This window comes from Cucurbita maxima, unplaced genomic scaffold, assembly GCF_002738345.1.
Source record: "Cucurbita maxima cultivar Rimu unplaced genomic scaffold, Cmax_1.0 Cma_Scf00008, whole genome shotgun sequence".
NCBI classification, from domain to species: Eukaryota; Viridiplantae; Streptophyta; class Magnoliopsida; order Cucurbitales; family Cucurbitaceae; genus Cucurbita; species Cucurbita maxima.
In genome coordinates this window covers 1,646,816-1,669,016 of record NW_019272024.1, presented here as the reverse complement: position 1 = coordinate 1,669,016, position 22,201 = coordinate 1,646,816, and the positions used below count along the sequence as shown (strand labels likewise).

Below are 22,201 nucleotides of genomic sequence, written 5' to 3'. Positions count from 1 at the left end.
ACATTTCAAAAAAATTTATATAAAAAAAAAAAAAAAAAAAAAAAAGAATTTGTTTTCTATCTTTTTCTTTCCTTTCCCTCTTTTTCTTTCCTTCCTGATCGTCGGAACCACCCTCTCCTCCGCTTAGAAGATTTGGAACACCGACTGTCACCTTCCTCCTTATCAATAGACACCGACCGCCTCCGCGGTGGTTTGGAGTACCAACCACACCCAGGCATAGGAATAGATTTAGAACTATCGATGGTAGCTAATCCGCCGGAAGTACCGGCGATAGCCAATACGCTGGAAGTGCCGGCGACAGCCACCACCACGTTAATGTCTGAAACTGAAACGCCATTACCATCCGATGAAATACTGTCTGACAACCTTTTTCTCCTACCGCAAATGAGAAATGTTGGTAGCCCTAACCACCCTTTCCCACAGATCTGAAATGGCCAACATCCTTCCCTAGAATTAGAACTCTGACGGCGGCCGCGGTCGCGGTCGCGGCGGGAGCAGCCATCCTCCTTTCCCCCATGTTTTAAGCAACAACAGCAGCCACCCTCCTCCTTGCCCGAATCTGAAACCACAGAGCCCACATTTTCCTCCTCCTCCTTGCCGGAAGATACCTTCTTTTCCTTCTGAATAAGATCTGGAGTATCACCGGCAGACTCCTCCTCTTCCTTACGGGGAACCGGAATGTCGACGGCAGCCACCTGCTCGTCGGCGACTGTACCGTCCTCTTCGTGAAGATCTGGAACGACCATAGCCGCTCCTTTCTCGTTGTGCTTGACTGTAAGAACGTCAACAACCTTCTCCTCGTTATCGCCGAGAGGTGCCTCTTGTTCTTCCTCTTGATGATTTGAGGCATTGACATCCATCCCCCCCGTGCACAGAAGTTTGGACGGCCACCATATTGTGCAGCACTGGAATGGCCAACAACTTCCCTGTCGAGCGGATTTGGATTGCACTTCCCAATTGGCATCGGCATCGGCAGCAGCAGCCGCAGCCGCTGCGCCTACTCCCTCCTTCTGTATATCTGAATCACCAGCGACTACTTTCTCCTCCCTGCTTGGATTTGGAACGTCGGAAACCACCTTACTTCCGCAAATCAGGAATGCCGGCATCCATTTAAACCAACAGCAGCCACTCCCTTTTTTGTGCAATTCTGGAACGCTGGCATTGATCTTCTCCTCCTCCTTGTTACGATTAGAAGAAGAACCGCAGGAAGCCACCGCCTCTCCGGTATTTGGATCGCCGACCACTTCCTTCTTCTGAGGGCAGATGTCGTCTTGCTTATTTACAACATCATTAGCGACTACTTCTACCTCCGGCACATTTGGAACATCGACGGTCATTTCTTGTTTGCCGGCAGCCACTTTTGAACTGCGTACCTGAAACTCCGGCAAACCTTTCACTTCCTTCTTCTCAGGGCAGATGTCTTGCTTCTTTACAATATCATTAGCGACTTCTTCTACCTCCGGCACATTTGGAACATGGACGGTCATCTCTTGTTTGCAGGCTGCCACTTTCGAACTGCGTATCTGAAACTCCAGCAGACCTTTCACTTCCTGCTTCTCAGGGCAGATGTCGTCTTGCTTATTTACAACATCATTAGCGACTTCTTCTACCTCCGGCACATTTGGAACATCGACGGTCATCTCTTGTTTGCCGGCAGCCACTTTCGAACTGCGTATCTGAAGCTCCGACACTTCTTTCAGTCGTGGAGAACAGCAACCACTCCCCTCCTTGCGTGGATCAGGACCAACGGTGGCCTCTCCTTCCTTGGCCAAATATGGACGATTAGCGACTTCCGGCACATTTAGATCATCGACAGTCACCTCTTCCTCAACGACAGACAGTTTCCTCCCGCACATCGGAAACGACGGCAAACATTTCCATTGTGAAAAACAGTTTCCACTCTCCTCCTTGCACGGACCTGGAGCAACGGTGGCCTCTCCTTCCTTAACTAATTCTGGACCATTAGCGACTACTTCTACCTCCGGCGAATTTGGAACGTCGACGACAGTCAACTCTTCCTTGCCGGTGGCCCCTTTCCTCCCGCACATCGGAAACGCCGGCAAACATTTCCATCGTGAACAATAGGATCCACTCCTCTTCTTGCACGGATCTGGAGCAACAGTGGCCTCTCCTTCCTTAACTAATCCTGGACCATTAGCGACTTCTTCAACCTCCGGCAAATTTGGAACATCGTCGACAGTTAACTCTTCCTTGCCGGTAGCCACTTTCCTCCCGCACATCGGAAATGCCGGCAAACATTTCCATTGTGAACAACAGGATCCACTCCTCTTCTTGCACGGACCTGGAGAATCGGTGGCCTCTCCTTCCTTCACTAATTCGGGACCATTAGCGACTTCTTCAACCTCCAGCAAATTTGGAACATCGACAACAGTTAACTCTTCCTTGCCGGTAGCCACTTTCCTCCCGCACATCGGAAATGCCGGCAAACATTTCCATTGTGAACAACAGGATCCACTCCTCTTCTTGCACGGACCTGGAGAATCGGTGGCCTCTCCTTCCTTCACTAATTCGGGACCATTAGCGACTTCTTCAACCTCCAGCAAATTTGGAACATCGACGACAGTTAACTCTTCCTTGCCGGTAGCCACTTTCCTCCCGCACATCGGAAATGCCGGCAAACATTTCCATTGTGAACAACAGGATCCACTCCTCTTCTTGCACGGACCTGGAGAATCGGTGGCCTCTCCTTCCTTCACTAATTCGGGACCATTAGCGACTTCTTCAACCTCCAGCAAATTTGGAACATCGACGACAGTTAACTCTTCCTTGCCGGTAGCCACTTTCCTCCCGCACATTGGAAACGTCGGCAAACATTTCCATTGTGAACAACAGGATCCACTCTTCTTGCACGGAGCTGGAGCATCGGTGGCCTCTCCTTCCTTCACTAATTCTGGACCATTAGCGACTTCTACCTCCAGCAAATTTGGAATATCGACAACAGTTAACTCTTCCTCGCCGGTAGCCACTTTCCTCTCGCACATCGGAATCGACTGCGAACATTTCCATTGTGAACAGGATTCACTCCCCTCCTTGCACAGAGCTGGAGCAACTGTGGCCTCTCCTTCCTTCACTAATTCTGGACCATTAGCGACTTCTTCAACCTCCGGCCCATTTGGATCATCGACACTCACCTCTTCCTCGATAGTCGCCTCTTCCTCGACGACAGATAGTTTCCTCCCACACATTGGAAACGACGGCAAACATTTCCATTGTGAACAACAAGATCCACTCCCCTCCTTGCATGGACCTGGAGCAGCGATGGCCTCTCCTTCCTTGACCAAATCTGGACAACTAGTAGCCACTTCCTCCTTGAGCACACCAGGGCCGTCAGTTGCTGGTCCCTCCTCTTTGTGAAGATTTGGAGCGTCAACCACCGGTGAGCATCGTCGTCTAGTAGATCTGGAATTTCGACGGCCACTCCTCTTTTCAGGAAAGTACGGAACTCCGGTGGGCGACACCTTCCTCCTCCCGCAGATAAGGAACGTTGGGGAACATCTACAACGACACCCCTCCCTATTTATAACAGCACCCGCTTCCACGACCTGCTCCTCCCGAACATCGGAAACGCCAGCAGCGACATCCTCTGAAACATTTGTAACAACCTTGCTCTTCCTCAGAGAGAAATGGAAGTTGAGTCCACACTCCCGCTGAGTAGATTTGGAGCGTTGCCAACAGCAGCAACCCCCTCGCGCAGATATCGACTCGCCTATAGCCACTCCGTCTTCCTTGGGAACATCACAGGCAACTACCCCACCACCTCCCCTCGACGAATCTCGAGGTATCCTCCTAATAGGAGGATAGGGAACACCTCGCTTATAAGATTTGGAACTGGTATCGTCGTGGGAACTTGAACGACCGCGTGGCCCTAACCATTTGGTGAATGTGGGGAATTCCTCAATCTGCAAGTTTCTTCGATGGCATTTCTTCCTTGGTTTCCCATCTTCTTTCTGCTTATCAGTGGCCATTGAAATATGTTCACAGGACGACGAAGGAGGACTTACATAGATTGTTGCCTGAAGGAGGAGAGATCGATGACTTCCTACGGGGGCTCTGCAAATTGGTAGAGGGCCGCCACATTTGAGACCTTACATTCAGCACCTTTTTTTCTCAACGGAAGCTTGTGTTCCCAAGGCAAACATATTAATAGGAGTCTTAATTTCTTTTCTTTTTCTATTTTTGAAATTCCACGTAAGCACCAAATACTAAATACCGTCAATTTATTATTAACTTGCTCACAAAAAGTTATTCTATTATTAAGTTTTTCCTTATTTTTCTCTTTAACTCTCAGCTTCTTCTCTCTCCCCAAGTCAACATTTTGGAAAGTTGGTATACCCGACTCACGTGCCAAAAAAAGTCCAAAGAAAAATTCAATTATTTGAAGCTATGTTAATTCGGATGGACACCTGATAGCTCCCGACATTCTCCTACTCCTCACTTCTTAAGAGCAAAACTATTCCCGCACACATATTTTGTTCCTCACATGTATCCAAAGAAAAATGTCTAACAACGTAGAATTGCTCCAAGTAAAACACATGTATCAAGAAATTCCTATGATTCAACCACCTAAAAAAAATCTCATACACGTTTAGCCGTGGCTTAAGAAGTCTCATGCACGTAATTATCTCAATTCAAAAATCTACACTCCCCCTTGTAACCAGTTAAACAGAGTCCAATAACATAAAATTTCATAACATAACTAGAATAAAATAGACTTGCATTATTCTTGTTTCAATCATCAATGTAGGCTAAAAAATTATCAAATTGCAAAAGAAAATACATCGAAAGGATATTTGGGTCGCGACCAATAGGCTTGGAGTTGAAAGGCCTCACACATTAAGCATGTAGGTTTTGTTCATCCTAAAAGGTACACACCTTAAACCTCCTTATTAAACTAGATACTCAGTTTAACAAAATCCAAGCCCACAATTAACTAAATACAAGCAACAAAAATTAAAACCTCTTGAAATGATATAAATGGAGAAAAGGGAAGAGCAAGAAACAAGTTAATTCTGTTCTAGAAAATTTCATACCGACTATACTATTTGTATCAGGTGGAAGAATGAGTTATCATAAATCCTAAAATAAACAAACTACATACTAAACAAGTTTAACTTCTTAATCCTGAACTGCATAAAATAACCCATAAGTCGAACATCTTCGAATCTTATTTCCGTTATCTATGATGGAAGTTAAACTAAATAGAAATCAAGTAAGTGAAGAAGAAATGGCTTAACGACCGCTCAGAAAGAATGAAGATTCAGCAAAGAAAATTGTTCAATTGAAATAAACCCCAAGTCATAATATTTCAGGGCACTCGTAAGTCTTAACAACGATTTCAACCAAATAACAAGACGTTCATTAGCTAGATGATCATATTCAACGAAAATTTATCGCATAAGATACTCTAACACAAACAGAAATAATTGGCAGAAGAATTAAGATGTTTCAAAAAGCATTTAGGTTGCAATTATCGTAATATCGACGGAAACAAAAGTCTTACAGTTCCAACTACTTCAACTAGAGCATAAACTGAACCATAATTTGAAGTCTTCGAATCTATGTGAACTCAGAAACCAAAACAGATTATCGTTACCGATTAACGACTCTCCTTCATAGTTGCCTAGTACTTTCCGATCAACGATATGATTTCTGGAACCTAGCACGAGCACCACGACCACCAAACTTCTTGGGCTCACAGCGCCTAGGATCGGCAACAAGCAAAGTCCTATCATACCTGACGAGAATGTCTTTAATCTCCTTCTTGCTCTGCTCGTCCACGTATTTCTGATAGAACGCAACAAGAGCCTTGGCAATGCTCTGTCGGATGGCGTAGATCTGCGAGGTGTGACCTCCACCCTTCACTCTGATGCGCATATCGACACCAGAGAAACGGTGACGTCCAAGGAGGAGGATGGGCTCATAGGCCTTAAAGCGCAAGATCTCTGGCTCAACCAGTTCGATTGGACAGCCATTGATCTTGATCAAACCTCTGCCGCGCTTGCAGTAGGTAACGGCTACTGCCGTCTTCTTGCGTCCGAAACACTGCACCGATTCGATCGAAGCCGCCATTGCTAGGGCTTGAGAGGACTACCGGAGTGAAGGCCCCAAATTGTAATCAGATCGTGCAGGCGTGGGGCGAAACCTGGTGCAGGTATTTATATGACTTTGTTTCTTAGGGTTTTGGAGTTACGAAAAAATGCCATCAGTTCATCAATAAATTACATACAAAACCCAATATCCCAAACACTCAAAACGTACCGTTTGATTTCTTTAACAAATTACTTCAAAAATTATACATTTTAAACATATTTGTCAAAAGTCAAAAAATAAAAAATTGAAATGTTAATTAGTGACTTAATTATTTACATAATTATATTATACGAATATATTTAACTAAACAAATTTATTAATATTAATTGTGCTTAGTTTCATATTATTATTATTATTATTATTATTATTTGGCTTCATAATTTCAAGGTTTTTAGTATGTTTCAATTTAATTTAGTTGTTTTTTTTTTCATTTATTATTATTATTATTATTATTAATCTATTAAATTATTTTTACATTATCGGTTTAGTTCAACAACATAATTTTGAATCTAACTTTTTGCTCATTAATAAATGTTTTAACTACTTATTTGAATACTCTTCATATGATTATTAATTTGATAGATTAAATTTAATTAATAAAAATCAAATTCAAGTAAAATATTAGGTCAAGTGAATAAATAAAACACATGTATCAACCACACCAAAAATCAAAATGAAAAGAACGAGAATAAAATTGACTTTTAGTCGAACCACAAATCTCGGACGTATCACAGGGCATCAACTTCCCCAACTACTTTGCACTTAAAAGCTAATATCATTTTAGGGAAGTATTTAGATTCCATTAACCCGAAATGGCAAATGGCTGGGGAGAGGAAAGGTTCCTTTTTTTAGGGTACCCCCGGGAACAGATCCAATGGAGACGGGGTGGGGCCTGTAGCTCAGAGGATTAGAGCACGTGGCTACGAACCACGGTGTTGGGGGTTCGAATCCCTCCTCGCCCACAACCGGCCAAAAAGGGAAGGACTTTTCCCTCTGGGGGTAGGAAAATCATGATCGGGATAGCGGACCCAAAGCTATGGAACTTGGGTGTGGGTCTTTTGTCGAAATGGAATGGCCTTGAGCATCCTACTATTGAGATTTATAGGCTTTAAAGCCAGTCAAAAAGCAAGCAGCAAGCAACCTAGTTTGATTGACTTACGAAGGCAGAGAAAAACAACTCATGGAATGAGTCATTCAAGCTGTCTAAGCTGTAGGATCAAGCTTTCTTTCAAACCCTCTGTTCACGTCCGTTGGTCTATAATTGATATCGAGAGATTCTTTTAGTGGGTCCCATAGACCTTTAGTCTTTATGGACTTCCTAAAGCTATAGAATCCCGCCCGTAAGATATAGAATTTTCTTTTTCGTTAATGGGTTAAGGGCGGGGGTTCCGTTATAAATTAAATATAGTATACCCAACCCGAATCAGCATATTTTTTTGTTTTACGCCCCGTAATTCTTCCTCAATACCACCTAGTTAGACGTAATAATTTTGGCTATTTTGAATTCAAGTATCGCAAGGTCATCTTCTTCCGAATCAAACAAACTTTAACAACACAACCTAACTCAACGAGAAAATAAAGTCCCAATTTCTTTGGCCCGACAACATTTATGCCACTTAGGAGACACAATAAGATATACCAGACAATAGTAGAAGTACCTTGGATTAATGTCAAAAAAAGATGAAAAAGAAAGAAAAAAAAACTTCCTAAGGAAACAGAGTAGCACTAGAGAAGCAGAAATACGAACCAAAAACTGAAAAAAAACAAAGAAAATGTCAGCAGTCTTCGGGAGATAAAAGCAAACAAACAAACAGTCAATTGTATCACACAACTACTACACGTATCATCAGTTCATGCATCATCCCAGGAAGCTTTATGAACACAAGCAGAGCTCACGACACGAGGTTCTCTGTCAGCGACAGAGAGGCTAGCTGATCAGCTGTGTTCCCAGCTTGCTGCTGCTGGGCTGCAGCTACATTCCTCAAAACCTCCATAGCCTCAGCTACTTTCGCCTTCAAAGCCTCCGGGGACTCGAGTAAATGCAAAACCTCAGTCTGGTCCATCTCCAGAAGCATTCCAGTTACCTTGGCTGCATTGTCGGGCTCCAACTGTTCCACGAGCGGGTACAGATTCTCCCCCAGCATCTACATGTTCAAAATTCAAGACAACAATATAATTACAGAGATCTAAGGTGTTTTGTACATGCTTTGCAGGAAGTATTTGACATACAAACCCTCCTACTTTTATAATGTGGAAAATGCTTACCGTTCTCTGTTGGTCTGGAGTAGCATTTGCCAGAGCAGAAGCCAGAGCACCTATAGGGATGGGTTGAGAATGTGCCGCATCACGCAATGGCATTGGCATGCCTCCCATTTCATATGGAACAGAAAACATGCCTCCAGCAACACCAGGCATAGGAACATCAGGCATACCTCTTCCTGGGGGATAGCGGTAGACACGCCCTCCTCTAGGCAACATCTATCATCCAATGACCCAACCAAAACAGCCATGTTAAGTAAGACGAGGAATCCAACAGAGGAAGAAAAAAAAAGAAGGATAGAAAAATTCACCAACCTGTTGTTGCATCATTGGAACAGGCTGCTGGTTTTGCTGGACAGCTCCTGCACGTCTGCCACCAGGGCGCTGGCCTTGCTGACCCTGCTGAACCATTGGGACAAAGAAATTCGGCATTGGACCTCCACCGGGCCTTATACCAGGAACAAGCTGCTGCTGATAACCAAAGCCGCCCTGGCAAAAATCATACCCATAAAACAAACAAAACAATAATTCAGAATGTCGCTCTCATAATCTCATGCACACCACGCCTTCCAGGAGGCAAGATAGAAGGATAAAGTCGAGGAGTAATAAGAACTTCAACACAATTGACCACTCATTTGGCGCAAGAACAAAGAGAGAGAATATGGAATTGGTGAAAGTAGTTACTTGGGAAGGAATCATTGCAGGAGGACCTTGACCATAAAACAACTGCTGTCCGATACCTGGACCACCCGGGGGATACATTGGCATCCGAGGGGCAACTGAAGCAGCCATCGAAACTGGCCGTATTTGAGAGAATTGAGCCTATAGAACATAGTCAAAGCTATTAAGTTATAATGTTGACAAAAAAAAAAAAAAGGGACGCAACCATTAGAAAGTTATCTAACCCCTACTCCAAATCCTGACAAACGAAGTTACAATGGCAATGCCATGTATAAGTACGAAAACATAAGAGGAAGTACCTGCAATCTGGCTCTTCTATCTTCCTTCCGCTGTGCAAGTGCTACATACAACGGTTTGCTAACAACCATTTTGCCATTCATCTCCATAAGCTATCAATTACACCAGTGAACTATTACATTTCTTCCATATTTTGTATCATTAATAACAGGCATATACAGAAAAAAACACAGCTATTACATCAATTTTCTGTAGGGATGTTTCTGAATTGAAAACAAATCATATATAGAAGGTTAAAGAAATAAGCACATCCACTCACAGCCCAAGAAGCCTCTTCGGGTGTTGAGAATGCAACAAATCCAGATCCTCTGCTTATACCATTGGGGTCGCGCATGACCTAAATTACACAATATAACCATAATACTTAACCGTGAAAGGCCTAAACCAAAAGACAATGTAGAGAATTACACTTGAATAAAAATTAAATTATAACCTTGCATGATGTGATTGTGCCAAATGAAGCAAACAGCTCCTTAAGCTTATCATCAACAATGCTATCATCCAAATTTTTAATGTATAAGTTCGCCCCCTGGTACTTGTCAGCTGCCTCTTTCATAGTTTGTTCAAACCGGTTCTTTAATTCAACTTCTCTTTCAGATTTTTTCTGGGCTTTCCCAACATACCACTCCTTATCATCAACTAACTTTCCATTAAGGGCATCAACTGCTCTAGCAGCATCATCGGCACTTTCAAAATTCACAAATCCAAAGCATTTTGATTTTCCATCAGCATCCCTCATCACAACAATACTGGTGATTGTCCCAAATTCAGAAAAAATATCATTCAATTCTTCTTCAGAAGTTGTCTCAGAAAAATTCTTTACAAAAACGTTGTTAAATTTCGACTTGTCAACAACGCCGTCTCTTTCTTGCTTACGAAGAAAGGGTCCTACGAAAACTTGCTTATCATTCAACAGCATGCCGTTCAGCTTCTCAATTGCTTTCTGACCAGACTCCTCATTGTCAAATTGCACAAAACCATAGCCTTTTGACTGGCCAGAGGAATCTAAAGCCACTTTGCAGGACAGGATACTACCAAATGCAGAAAACGTATCATGCAGAGCTTTGTGGTCAATTGCTTTGTCTAAATTCTGAAAAAATTAAAATGCAAAATTAACTTGGGAACAGAATCAAATAATCAACTTGAATAAAATGAACAAGATACAAGCACATAAAATATGAAAAATACTGATACCTTGATAAATATATTTCCTGCCCCACTTTTGCGAATGCTTGGGTCACGGTGAGAATACATAACTCTTATAGGCTTTCCATTAAGAGGGGTAAAATTCAGCACATCCAATGCTCTTGCAGCTGTTCAGGAAAAAGATGATTGTATTAGGAAGAGAGATGTGGCCATTTAAAGTTCATTGAGGTATAAGATCAGATATAAGAATCTGAAGCAATAATGACTGTGATATCATTGTTTGGACCACATGATAGCCTGAATTACAATTTTCTTTTCAAATGACAAGAGAGGACAGGGATCAAAAATCCTAAAATCACTGTTCCAATTCCAACAGTAAAAAAGCTTAAATAATTCAAAGCACAAACTTACCTGTTGAAAACTTTACAACAAGCTTGCCAAAATTAAGCAAAATTGCTAGAGGTGAAGCATAATTAAAAATTCAAATCGATTTTGACATGGATCATTTGCTTCAATGAAGGACAAGCAATCATTAAGCCTTCAATACTAGAACTAGATTCTTGCATTTAGTTTCTATTTTGAAGTTATCTTAAATCATAAAATATGCATCACAAATTAACATTTCCAGACCTGCCCAAGAGTGAAATGAGAAATCAACTTAGAATACGCACGCTACACATAAGGCTAGCTTAAGATCATCCCTGTTCGTGCTATCTTAATAAAATCATTATAACCAAAAGGCATATCTAAAGAACATGAGGCGTATCCATTGCATAGTTTCCTTGATCATCTTCCAAATAGACGAACTTCATAACCGTAGAAGCAAAATTAGTATTCCGAAGACCAAACATCATAATGCAATAAGATGACTCTCAGCATCTCCCAGCCCACCAAACGGGCCCATGATCCAGTTCTCCAAATAATAAAATAATCAGGTTTTTTCCATGTCTTGCAGAGAGAAATGACCATCAGAGAGCAAAAAATTATTCGTTAGAGCCCCAACCCCAAACCATCTGTCCAACCTTTTAGAACAGTTATCCCCTATAGCGTCACTAATTTCCCCCACTTACATCAGATTGCTAAACGACTTTCTTTTCGGGATAGGTGGGGCTCAATTATCCTGATACATGAATGAATTAATAGACATGATCCACCCTAATATTTAACATAACCTCAGCATTTTACCAGTCTAAGCAATCAGTCAACCGGCTAAGAAATGTGCACCACCGAAATTGAACTAACAAGAATAAACAAAGTACATTAAAAACCGGAGATAAGCGAAGAAAAGAGAGGGCATACTAACCATCTTGTGGGTTGCTGTAGTTTACATAACCATAACCAAGAGATCGTCGGGTCGTCAAGTCTCGGCAAACGCGAACCGAAACCACCTGACCCACCTGATTAAATATATCATAAAGCTGCGAATCCGTGACGTTGAGGTCCAGATCTCCGACGTACAAAGAAGTAGTCACAAAATTGGCACCACCATTCGCCGCTGGATTGATGCCGGAAATAGCATTCTGAGGCTGAGATTGCACCTGAGCCGCCATACTCGAAATAATTTCACTACTTTCCAAAAAAAATCTTTCAATAAATTAATTTTTTTGCCTTTTTTTCTCCTCACTTCCCTCTCCTTTTGTTATTCAGAAACGAACCCTAAGAAGGAATCAATAAACGGCGATTCTTCAGACACTCAAAAAAGGCCAGCAAAACGCAATGAACAACCGGGGAGGACAACAAAAACCCTTACGATGTTAGAAATTGAACCAAAAATAAACAACCCCCAAGGAAAAATCTTCCTACTCCTAAAACGAATAATAGTTTTGGTTTTTCAGGATGAGAATGATAGTGGAAAAGGAGAGGGAAGGACGAGGACCGGATAGATAATCGGAAGGATCCGAAAGAAGAGATGACTAGCCGCCGGAAACCGGGGCGGCGCGTGACGTAGAGAGCGACGGAGACAACGACGGTAACAAAAACGCGAAGTTTTGGAGGGCAGATGAAACTGCACTAAAAGAAAGAGGAAGAGGGCGAAGGCGCAAGGCTTTATATATATGGTCAGTTCCAGGTAAACCCTAGAGATAAAATCTATACACGAAATCTCAACCGTCCATCTCAAAGATCTGAGGGCCCATCTGACGAGGTCAAGTCGGGAATCCGTAGGTAACCGGTAACGGTAACGTTTTTCAGTTGACAGTGACTATCTCAGCAAAAATAGAGATTCAAATTTAAATCTTATTTTTAAAAATCTTTTAATATTGTTTTTTCTTTCTTTAAAATATATTAACATTCTCTTATTATTAATATTTTAAAATTCAAAAAGTCGAGTAAATTTTAAATAAATCCAAAATATAAGGACCTAAAAATTAATTTAATTTTTTTATTTTAAAAAACAGCTTATTATTATTATTGTTGTCAATGGTTTTGCAACTGTCCGATTTCTACGATAATTATTAGTAAATAAATAAATAAATAAGAAATATTGTTTGATAAAACAATTTTATTTTGTCCAGTAAATAATAATTATTCAATAATTATCTATAAATAGATAAGTCAAAAACTCCTAAATTAGTCCAAACTGTTTTTAGTTCTAAATTAGTCCAAACTCAAAGCTCAAGTCCATCCGTTAATATAAATAAATATATAATCTAAAATTAAAACCCTAATTTAAAAATCTTGGTCGGAAATTTTGAATTATATATATAATAATAAATAAATAAATAAATAAATTGAGGATTCGTCTCTAAAAAATAAAAATACAAAACTTAGTAATAAGAGGTCAACAGTGCTTTAATCCAAACCCTATATCTTATTAATTAAATGCCCTACCCCTCTCCATTTCCACCAACGACACGATGACACGTGGTTAGGACAATAAAATTCAATTTAGTAATTTCAAATCAATTTTTAAAATTTTATTTTAAAATCATCCACGAATAATTTTCACATGAGTATAAAATTTATTTAGGCATTTTTACAACATTATTTGCATAACTTTTACACGTGTCATTAAGTAATTACATGATACATTAAATTAAATAAAATGAAAATAATTATAAATTATTAATAAACAGACTGGTTTCTCTAGTTTAAATTTATATTATCAATTTTATCCAGAGATTAGCTCGTTATTTTTCGGGTTGTCTATTAAGATCTAATAGTGTAACAGTCTAAGCCCTTTACTATCGATATTGCTTGTTTTAGCTTGTTACTTATCATTGTCAATCTCGTGTTTTTAAAACATGTCTATTAGGGAGAGATTTTCACACATTTAAAAATAAAAAAAAATGTTTCGTTACGTCTCACAATCTCATAGAAAATGTTTTAGAGAATTTTAAGAAGCCTAGTTTAAAAGGTCAAATATCATGTTTGGAATTAGATTCAAAGTTTAAACTTGCACTCAAGGTACATATTTTTTAAACTAAAGCTTTTAAATTATATTCTTAAAATATTTTAAAGCATAAGGTATCAAATCAAATTAAAAACGCACATCGAGTATCATGAAGTATTTGTCGGGAAAGCATGAATAAATAATAAACGTACTTCTTTTAAAAAAAAAAGTCAAATCTTTATGACAACTTGTACCAAACGACATTTTATTTATTTGATGTTGACTTTGAAGTTTATTTTCCATCGAGTAAAAAATGTAATTTTTATATTATGTTATTATTATGTTAAATAGTAAATATATATATATATATATATATATATATATTAGATATTGTCACTTTCTTTTTTTTAGCTTTCCCTCACAGTTTTAAAACACATATGTTACTAGAAGTTTCACACCTTTATAAATAATATTTTGTTTCGTGGGATCTCACAATCCTCTCCTTCGAAGCCAACGTCATCGTTGACACACAGCTCGATGTTGAACTCTGGTACAATTTGTAACAGCTCAAATTTATTGCTAGTAGATATTGTTCTAGCTATGAGTTTGAGTTGTTACAGTTCCAAAGAAGACAATATCTATTAGCGACTTTGATTACACTCAACCTCTTTAAAATTTTATTTTAATTTTTGAATTTTGAACCAACAAAAATACATACAATTTTATATCCAGAAACTTAAGGAAAAAACTAAAAAAATTCAATAATTAAAATGATATTTTTGATAATTTATACATTTTATTATTATTATTACTGTTAATTTTGGAGCCCAACATCTCACACTGTACGTCCGTTCATTGATTAAAGTCATGAACGTTGTTGAATATCTCCGACCGACCAGGCGGGATTTTCCTCTCTCCATTTAACCCGCGTTTTATTGGGAAAGTGTCGCTTCCTTTCCTTGCACGGAACGGAAGTCAATTGCAACCTAATTTTCCGATTCCTCTTTGATTTCGAAGATTTTCGGTTGTAATTTTCTACCCTCCGGTAGATCAGCCATTGATTCTTCCAACTATTCTATTCCCAGAGTATTGTAATCGGTTCTCCATCTGTGGAATTCTCAGCTACTCGTCAAGCACCAAGCAAAATGAGCTCCATCTCTCTCTCCAATTCACATGCTCTGGCGCGGCTTTATCCTCATCATCTTTGCCACTCTCAGCCGCATCCATGGCGTCGCCAGCCTCTGCCTTCGTCTAATTATCTTTCTAAGCTGCAGCGGTTTGGGATCTCCGATCGATATTCCACTCGACCTCCCTTGCCGTTGGTTCTTGCTTCTTCTGGAGCTAGCGTCGTCGGCTCCTTTCCGGTTTGTCATTTCTTTTCCACGTTCTTTTGGCTGCATTTGTTCTATTCATCTTCACGTTTACGTTACTGTCTTTAGGTTATTTACTGAAAACGGGACTCTATGTGCTGGTTTAATGTTATGTAGTGAATGAAGTGTTCGCTTCGCTTAATTAAGATTTCTATGTTTGTTCTGCATTAACACGTATGAACATAACCGCAAAAGTATGCTGCCATTTCGGTTGTGAAGAAATAGAGAGATTACACTTCTGCCTGTTGACGATTCATCGAAGGAACATAATCAAGCACCGTCTACGAGTATGCTGCAAAATTTTAGAATGGAAAATAGAACCAAACCAGACGCCTCAAAAATACTTATTAACAATATATATGTTATGTTTATTTATATATTTTGTTTTAGAAACGAGGATTTTGGGGACTTGTCTATGGCTATTTTAGGCCTTCTGTTTTATACTTCTGTTTGACTGCTTGGCCGTCCGTATTTAGCTCTTATCACGGTGATTTCAGATCAGAGGAACGTATACGGTTGGTGATTTTATGACGAGAAAGGAGAATCTTTATGTTGTTAAGCCTACAACAACAGCTGATGAAGGTGCGGTTGATTTAGTGCTTTAATTTTAATTATTTTCATTAGTGTTACTAATGATAATTGTTTAATTCATCAGCTTTTGTGATTACAGCATTAGAGGCCTTGGTGGAGAAGAGAATAACTGGTTTTCCTGTTGTCGATGAAGATTGGAATTTGGTAGAGTTTTTTCCTTTCACCCTTTTGTGCTTCCCGTGAGTGTTTTTATATTGCCATTGCCAACTTACCGTGGAAGTGAATTACTGAGGTCCGTTGATGTTCTTGCGGGGGGTACTGGGGAAGGGGCCTTCGGTTTGTTGTCACTGAGAATCTTGCAAAATATATCAACATTGTGTGGTCATTTTTCATTTCATTTTTGTGGAGTTGTGGTGAATGTTCATCTATGGTCGAAGGGTTACCCTTAAGCCATGTCAGGAAGTTAGTCCACCTACGTTTAGATTACTTGTTGTCAAGAATCCTAACTACTATTGAATCCAATTACCTGCTGTACTCAATAATTTGATTTAGTGCTTTGCTGTGGCAGGTCGGAGTCATCTCAGATTATGACTTATTAGCACTTGATTCCATTTCAGGTATTTCAACTTAAATCACTAATACTTGAACAGTTGTTCTTGTATACTTTCTGACTGAAATCGGGTTTCTATCCTTCTTTATTTGTTGATTACTAATACTTTTTTTAATTCTTATTTTGATTCCTAAGAATCTTCCTTCAAATCAGTTTTGTTTTCTAGAGACCAAACATTTCCCAGTCATATGCATTGAAACATTTAGAATGAATATTTGCTATGTGAACAGGATATAAACATCAATTAAACTTTTTTACCGTTGATTAAGTTGATTCATCAAACTCTATTTTGATGCAAAGGTGGACAAGTGACAATATGTTTTACTGTTTGCATGTTATCGATTATGTTCTTGTTTGATAATGTTATTTTTGTCTAGCAACAACTTTTCCAAAATATTTTTGAACTTTTAGACAAGTTTAAAAGTAGGAAAAATAGTCATTAGAAGTTGTTTAGCTCACTCTCCCTTGCTGGACTCTGAAGGCAAAATTACATTTTCTTTATATTTTGTTGTGATCCATTTATTCCATTGCTTCTCTTAATCTTTTCCCCCTGTTATTGACAATTAGGTGGTACTCAAAGCGATACCAATCTGTTTCCTGATGTGGATAGTTCGTGGAAAGTATGTAAGCAATGTCATTTATTTTCTGGTTATTTGCTTTTTTTTTTCTTGTTTGGCAAACATGAGAGATGTTTAAGAAGACAATGACTCAGAAAACTCAATCAATCAACCAAATTGGTTGGGTTGGGTTTCAGCTATTTGAACCCAAATTATCAGAAAGAATTTTTTTAGTATTTATTTTTTACTCGAAAATATTGTTCGATTGATCCTTGGAGTACTAATTTGGTATGTTGAGATCCTTTGGTTAAGTAACATCTTTCGGAGAAAGATGAGTCTCAGGAATTAGCTCTGCCATTGACATCCCTTGACTAAGTAAAATTATACAGAGAAAGAAGACTCGTTGAATTTAGCTCTGTTATTGGCATCCCTTTATTCCTTAAAATTCTTTGAAGAAAGAATAGAGTCATGATCACCACTGTTTCTAAATTTTAAAAAAAAAATGATGAAAGTATATTTTTGCTGAATATGGTGGCAGACATTCAATGAGTTACAGAAACTTCTCTGTAAAACAAATGGTAAAGTTGTTGGCGACCTGATGACACCTGCTCCGCTAGTTGTTCGTGAAACTTCAAATTTAGAAGATGCTGCCAGGTAATCCTTTTATTTCTCTCTCTTCTGCATTGTTATACTATCTGAATCTATACAATCCATGGTTTCTTCAATGTTTCAGCCTAAACATTTAATCAAATTTTCTTTTTAAGTATGCAATTTCATTTAATTAGACTGTTTATATACATTCTTAGAAAAAAGACTAGTTTTTTTCCTCCTTTTTTGCAACTGTTACTTCTTAGAGATTTTGATGTGCGGGTGTCCATGTTATTCTCTTCCGTAGTTCGTTCTGTTTCAAACTTTTTCATTCTGTGTACATAAGCTGTGCAAAAAGTTTCCAATTTCCAAAAAAAACAACGCTTAAATGACACATTTCAGAGAGAAAAGACTGCAGAATCAAGAATTTACCCATTTTTATAAGTTAATCTGTGGCTACCGAAGTCTGAAACTATCGATTGTTTAGGTTGTTGCTTGAAACAAAATATCGTCGATTGCCGGTAGTAGATGCAGATGGCAAGCTGGTAGGAATTTTTCTTTAAACCATCTTAACTTCTTAAAGCTCCCTCGGTAATAGGCAACCATCTCAGTTGCTTGTGTTTGAATGTTAAAGGTGGGGATCATTACTAGGGGAAACGTCGTTAGAGCTGCGTTGCAGATAAAACGTGCTGCTGAAAGTTCGACATAATTCTGGGAACGTTGGCTGGTTGGCTGGTGTTGCTCTGTGGTAAGGTAAACATGCTATTCAAAAGCTTAGCAATGATTTGTAGATCATGAATATAGTATATATATAATAGTTTGCCTTAAAGGGAAGTTTATTGTTGTTCTAAGATTCTTCTTCCCAGTTTCCTAACTGAGAAATGTTGGTCTATTGCAACATTTAGGTATCCCCAGCATTTCAGGTCAGTCCACTATATGATTTCTCTATTAAGTTAGTCATATTACTGTTTAAATTTCCCTAAACATTTTGAATATAATTAGTGAGTATTTTTCTACTTTTTAATCGAGAATATTTCTTTAAACTAATTAAACTATGTTCATGTTAACTGAGTTTTGAAATTCATGTTTATGTCGGCTGAATTTTGAAGTTCTGAACTTTAAGTATGCAAAATAGAGACCAAACTGAAATTAATCTAAAATAATTTCAAGCTAAATTAAAATTTTAAAATCACAAAGCGTAACGGCCCAGATCCACCGCTAGCAGATATTGTCTTCTTTGGGTTCCTTTTGGGCTTCCCCTCAAGACTTTAAAACGTGTTTGCTAGGGGAAGGTTTCCACACCCTTATAAATAGTGTTTTGTTCTCCTCCCCAACTAATGTGGGACTTCACAATCCACCCCCTTTGGGGCCCATTGTCCACATTGTCCAGTGTTTGGTATCAGGACCCAACGTTCTTACTGGCACATCGTCCAGGCTCTAATACCATTTGTATTGGCCCAGATCCACCGCTAGCAGATATTATATTTTTTTCCCTTTTAGGCTTCCCCTCAAGGCTTTAAACGTGTTTTCTATGAGAAGGTTTCCACACCCTTATAAATGATGGTTTGTTCTCCTTCCCAACTTCACACAAAGAGAGTAAATTATTTTATATCCTCTGATGGGTTATCTTTGGGATATAAACTTCAGTCCACTTGAGTTCATCGTGGAATTATTTTGAAAAATAAAAATCATCGGAATATTTTTAAAATTTTGTATTCGAAAGAGAGGTGAATACGGGTGCCGCCGCTGGTGAACGGTGATGGCGACAGCGTTCGCAGACACGACGAAGCTGTTCGCCTCTCAGGCACGGATGTTGTTAGTGTTAAATATCTATAATGGTTCACTCAACGTGGATTATTAATCCTCTTGTACTATAACCAGACATAACACACACAAACACTCATAGTTCAGGTTTTTTAGTGGAAAGACCACCATTGTCAATAGGAACAGAGCTTCTTCTCTGTCGGCCAGAGCCAGAAGAATGGATGATACTTGCAGATTTGTTACAAGGAACAAAGCCATAAGTTGCTGGAAATGGACAAGGATGTCGAAACAAACAGGACAGGAAGCATTCCAACGGCGATTTCTGATCAGGCAGCTCCCGAATGCAGTTTTTTCTCAAATCAAGAACCCCACTTCGCACCAGTTTCCTACAAGATGGCCCAATTTTGGTGAAGTAATTATCCGACAGCGACAGATTTAGCAAATTCCCCAGTTCACATACCACCTCCGGCACCTGACCGTAGAGGAAGTTTCCGGCAAAGTTCAGCTGCTCAACCTTCTCCAGGCAGCCGAGCGAGCAAGGCAACGGGCCGGTCAGCAAGTTCTCACCGGCGTCGAAAACAGTGGCTGTTTTCAAGAACCCCACTTCATATGGAATACACCCATTGAGCTGATTGTTGAGTAACAAGATTTCAGTTAAACTAGCAGCAGCCTTTCCAATGCTTCTTGGAATCGGACCAGTGAATTTGTTGTTAGCTAAAGTGATATAAGCAGCGGTTGTGGAACCGAAATTTGTGGGTAATCTCATCCCGAAATTGTTGTTGTTGATGAACAGGAAGTCGAAATTCTTTACGAAGACCTGCTGAGGAACAAACCCAGTGAAGAAATTGAATCTGATATCGAAGAAGAACAGATCAGTGACACCCAAAACGGCGGTTGGGAAAGGACCCGACAGTTGATTGTTGCTTAAATCAAGCTCGTAGAGATATGGGAGTGATGCAATTTTGGGGGTGATTGTACCGGAGAAGTTGTTGGAGTTGGCATGGAAGATGGCAAGGTCCGGGAGGGCGTCGATGAAGCCATCAAGCGTGGGGGCGGAGAGTTGGTAGCCATTGAAATCAATGGCTGCCACGGCGAGAGCGGATTTGTTGTCGGGCGGATTGTCACAGAAGAAGCCTTTGTATTTGCAGATATCAGAGCCGACCCATGTTTGTGTGACGCCAAATGGGTCAGAAGTGATGAGAGCTTTGAAGCTCTGAATGATGGGGTACACCACGGCCAGTCTTTGGTCTAAGAAACTGAGGATCGGTTGGCATTGGCAAGGTTCTGGAGGCGGCGGCGGCGGGGACTCAGGTGGGGGACACTCTGGTGGCGGCGGCGGCGGCGGCGGCGGTAGGGGTGGCGGACATCTTGTTGATGATACATAGAGGCAATGGCTAAGGAAGAGGACAGTGGTGAGAAAGAAGTGCATAATTAAGGTTCTTGGAAGGAGGATAATGGGTATGAGAGGGGGATTAAGGAGGGGATTTATAAAGGGTTTATGAGTGCAAAATGAACACACACTTTTATAATGGTGATTGACTTGGACTCACAAACACTAAAAAATGGTGTAAGTGTGGCCTCTTTTTTCCACCAATGTGGTACCCAATTGCCCAATGAGCCAATTTTATGGTCAGTGTGGGAAATGTTCTTACTATGAACTTTCAAACAAAATTTGACTAAGAACGGAAAAAGATAGCATCCATTTCGGTCCGAGCTTAAATTTTTAAACTTGTGTCATTAAAACTTTCAATTCCGTGTCTTATAGTTGTTCAGTCTAATATATTTATTTGTGCATTATTATGATGACATAAAGTTATAGTTAAGAAATATTTTTTTAAAAAAGTGATAGTTACTATCTATATCAATAAGACCCACTTTTTTTTCGGTGAATTAGTCATAGAAACTCTAAAATTAAGTGTATTTGTCTTAGAACAGTTCTATGTTGAGTGACCCACTGCAAATTTTCATATCAAACATGTAAGCGAAGACAAAATATGTTGAAATAAGGATGTTGGGGGCATTGAGTATCGAAATCTCGATCCGAATCATCGGTATAAGAGGTTTAAAACTTCACCCGATGGATATATATAAATGAGAACTAGGCATACGCACAGTGGTCAATTTTAGAGTCACGTATACTTTTTAATCCACTAAGTAGATATCGATATTAAAATAAGAGGTACATCTACTAAGGACATGGTTTCATTTGAACCATACAATATTTTTGTATTGAATTGTCAAGTTAGAAATGATAAGAGATGGATATTAAGTGCGCCTAATGATCCTAACAAAGGTAGTGGAAAGTTGGTGTGCTTTTTATTTTGCCCTATTTTTACAATCAAATCTTTCATTTTGGTTATTATAAATTCTTACACATTTTAGGCCCAATAATGATTTTATTTTCAATTTTTGAGGTTCCAACCCAGCTCAATTCGTTATTTTTCGGTTGATTAAGTAGTCAAGTTATTTTTTTTAATTATTTTTAAAAATTTTACTTATCTTCTAGAGCAAACGGCAGAGTCATCCGTCCTATTCAGATATTCACGTTGAAGAAAGACCGTATTCTCTTCTGAGTAAGCTCAGAAGAAAGACTTGAACATTAATAACTACAATTTTATAAAATTATAGTATTAAAAATTTTCAGAGCAACAATTAAAATTTCAAATTTCAAAATATTCAACCAAACCTAAAGAAAATAATAATTATAATCTAACGCTCATGGTTTTGGTTGGACAATTCGAGTTATTCTAATCATCGTGTCACACGAACACTCCAAACATTTTCTATATTACTTTTAAAAATTAAAATAAGAGTTAATGGGAAAACTACAAAAGCTTAAAAGTTGTGATATTTTACTTTATTTTATTTAATGAATTTGTGGTAATATAATAAAGTTTTTTTTTTTTTTTTTTTTTTTTTTTTTTTTTTTTTTTTTTTTTTTTTTTTTTTTTTTTTT

General features: G+C 39.1%; 5 protein-coding genes and 1 non-coding gene across 8 annotated transcripts; 2 read left to right on the top strand and 4 right to left on the bottom strand.

The window, feature by feature from the left end:
* Positions 1 to 50: 50 nt before the first annotated feature.
* On the bottom strand, positions 51 to 3,986 carry LOC111483201. Its single transcript, XM_023129351.1, has 2 exons — positions 1,578 to 3,986; positions 51 to 1,256 (listed from the first exon to the last, which is right to left on the bottom strand). Exons 1-2 carry the CDS (start codon positions 3,984 to 3,986, stop codon positions 57 to 59), a joined length of 3,609 nt encoding a protein of 1,202 aa, XP_022985119.1. The 3' UTR covers positions 51 to 56.
* A 1,373-nt stretch (positions 3,987 to 5,359) lies between these two features.
* LOC111482912 (40S ribosomal protein S16) lies at positions 5,360 to 6,166 on the bottom strand. Its single transcript, XM_023128943.1, has one exon. It carries the CDS (start codon positions 6,088 to 6,090, stop codon positions 5,656 to 5,658), a length of 435 nt encoding a protein of 144 aa, XP_022984711.1. The 5' UTR covers positions 6,091 to 6,166; the 3' UTR covers positions 5,360 to 5,655.
* An 833-nt stretch (positions 6,167 to 6,999) lies between these two features.
* Positions 7,000 to 7,073, top strand: TRNAR-ACG. The gene has a single exon. It is a non-coding gene; the product is annotated as a tRNA-Arg (tRNA).
* A 614-nt stretch (positions 7,074 to 7,687) lies between these two features.
* LOC111482906 (polyadenylate-binding protein 8-like) lies at positions 7,688 to 12,044 on the bottom strand. Its single transcript, XM_023128936.1, has 9 exons — positions 11,798 to 12,044; positions 10,543 to 10,661; positions 9,782 to 10,438; positions 9,608 to 9,685; positions 9,351 to 9,440; positions 9,055 to 9,192; positions 8,686 to 8,859; positions 8,377 to 8,589; positions 7,688 to 8,255 (listed from the first exon to the last, which is right to left on the bottom strand). Exons 1-9 carry the CDS (start codon positions 12,042 to 12,044, stop codon positions 8,004 to 8,006), a joined length of 1,968 nt encoding a protein of 655 aa, XP_022984704.1. The 3' UTR covers positions 7,688 to 8,003.
* Positions 12,045 to 14,717: 2,673 nt separating this feature from the next.
* On the top strand, positions 14,718 to 18,507 carry LOC111482911 (CBS domain-containing protein CBSX2, chloroplastic-like). Of its 3 annotated transcripts, XM_023128941.1 has the most exons (9): positions 14,718 to 15,189; positions 15,693 to 15,777; positions 15,851 to 15,930; positions 16,295 to 16,343; positions 16,904 to 16,956; positions 17,432 to 17,547; positions 17,969 to 18,026; positions 18,116 to 18,234; positions 18,387 to 18,507. In XM_023128941.1, the coding sequence occupies exons 1-8, from the start codon at positions 14,971 to 14,973 to the stop codon at positions 18,188 to 18,190; spliced, it is 735 nt and encodes a 244-aa protein (XP_022984709.1). In that variant the 5' UTR covers positions 14,718 to 14,970; the 3' UTR covers positions 18,191 to 18,234; positions 18,387 to 18,507. The 3 variants fall into 3 exon arrangements, with proteins under 3 accessions (XP_022984709.1, XP_022984708.1, XP_022984710.1); XM_023128940.1 differs by having other exon boundaries at positions 18,116 to 18,507; XM_023128942.1 differs by having other exon boundaries at positions 14,720 to 15,189; positions 15,866 to 15,930; positions 18,116 to 18,507.
* Positions 18,508 to 19,365: 858 nt separating this feature from the next.
* On the bottom strand, positions 19,366 to 20,719 carry LOC111482908 (uncharacterized protein At4g06744-like). Its single transcript, XM_023128938.1, has one exon. It carries the CDS (start codon positions 20,672 to 20,674, stop codon positions 19,382 to 19,384), a length of 1,293 nt encoding a protein of 430 aa, XP_022984706.1. The 5' UTR covers positions 20,675 to 20,719; the 3' UTR covers positions 19,366 to 19,381.
* Positions 20,720 to 22,201: the final 1,482 nt, after the last annotated feature.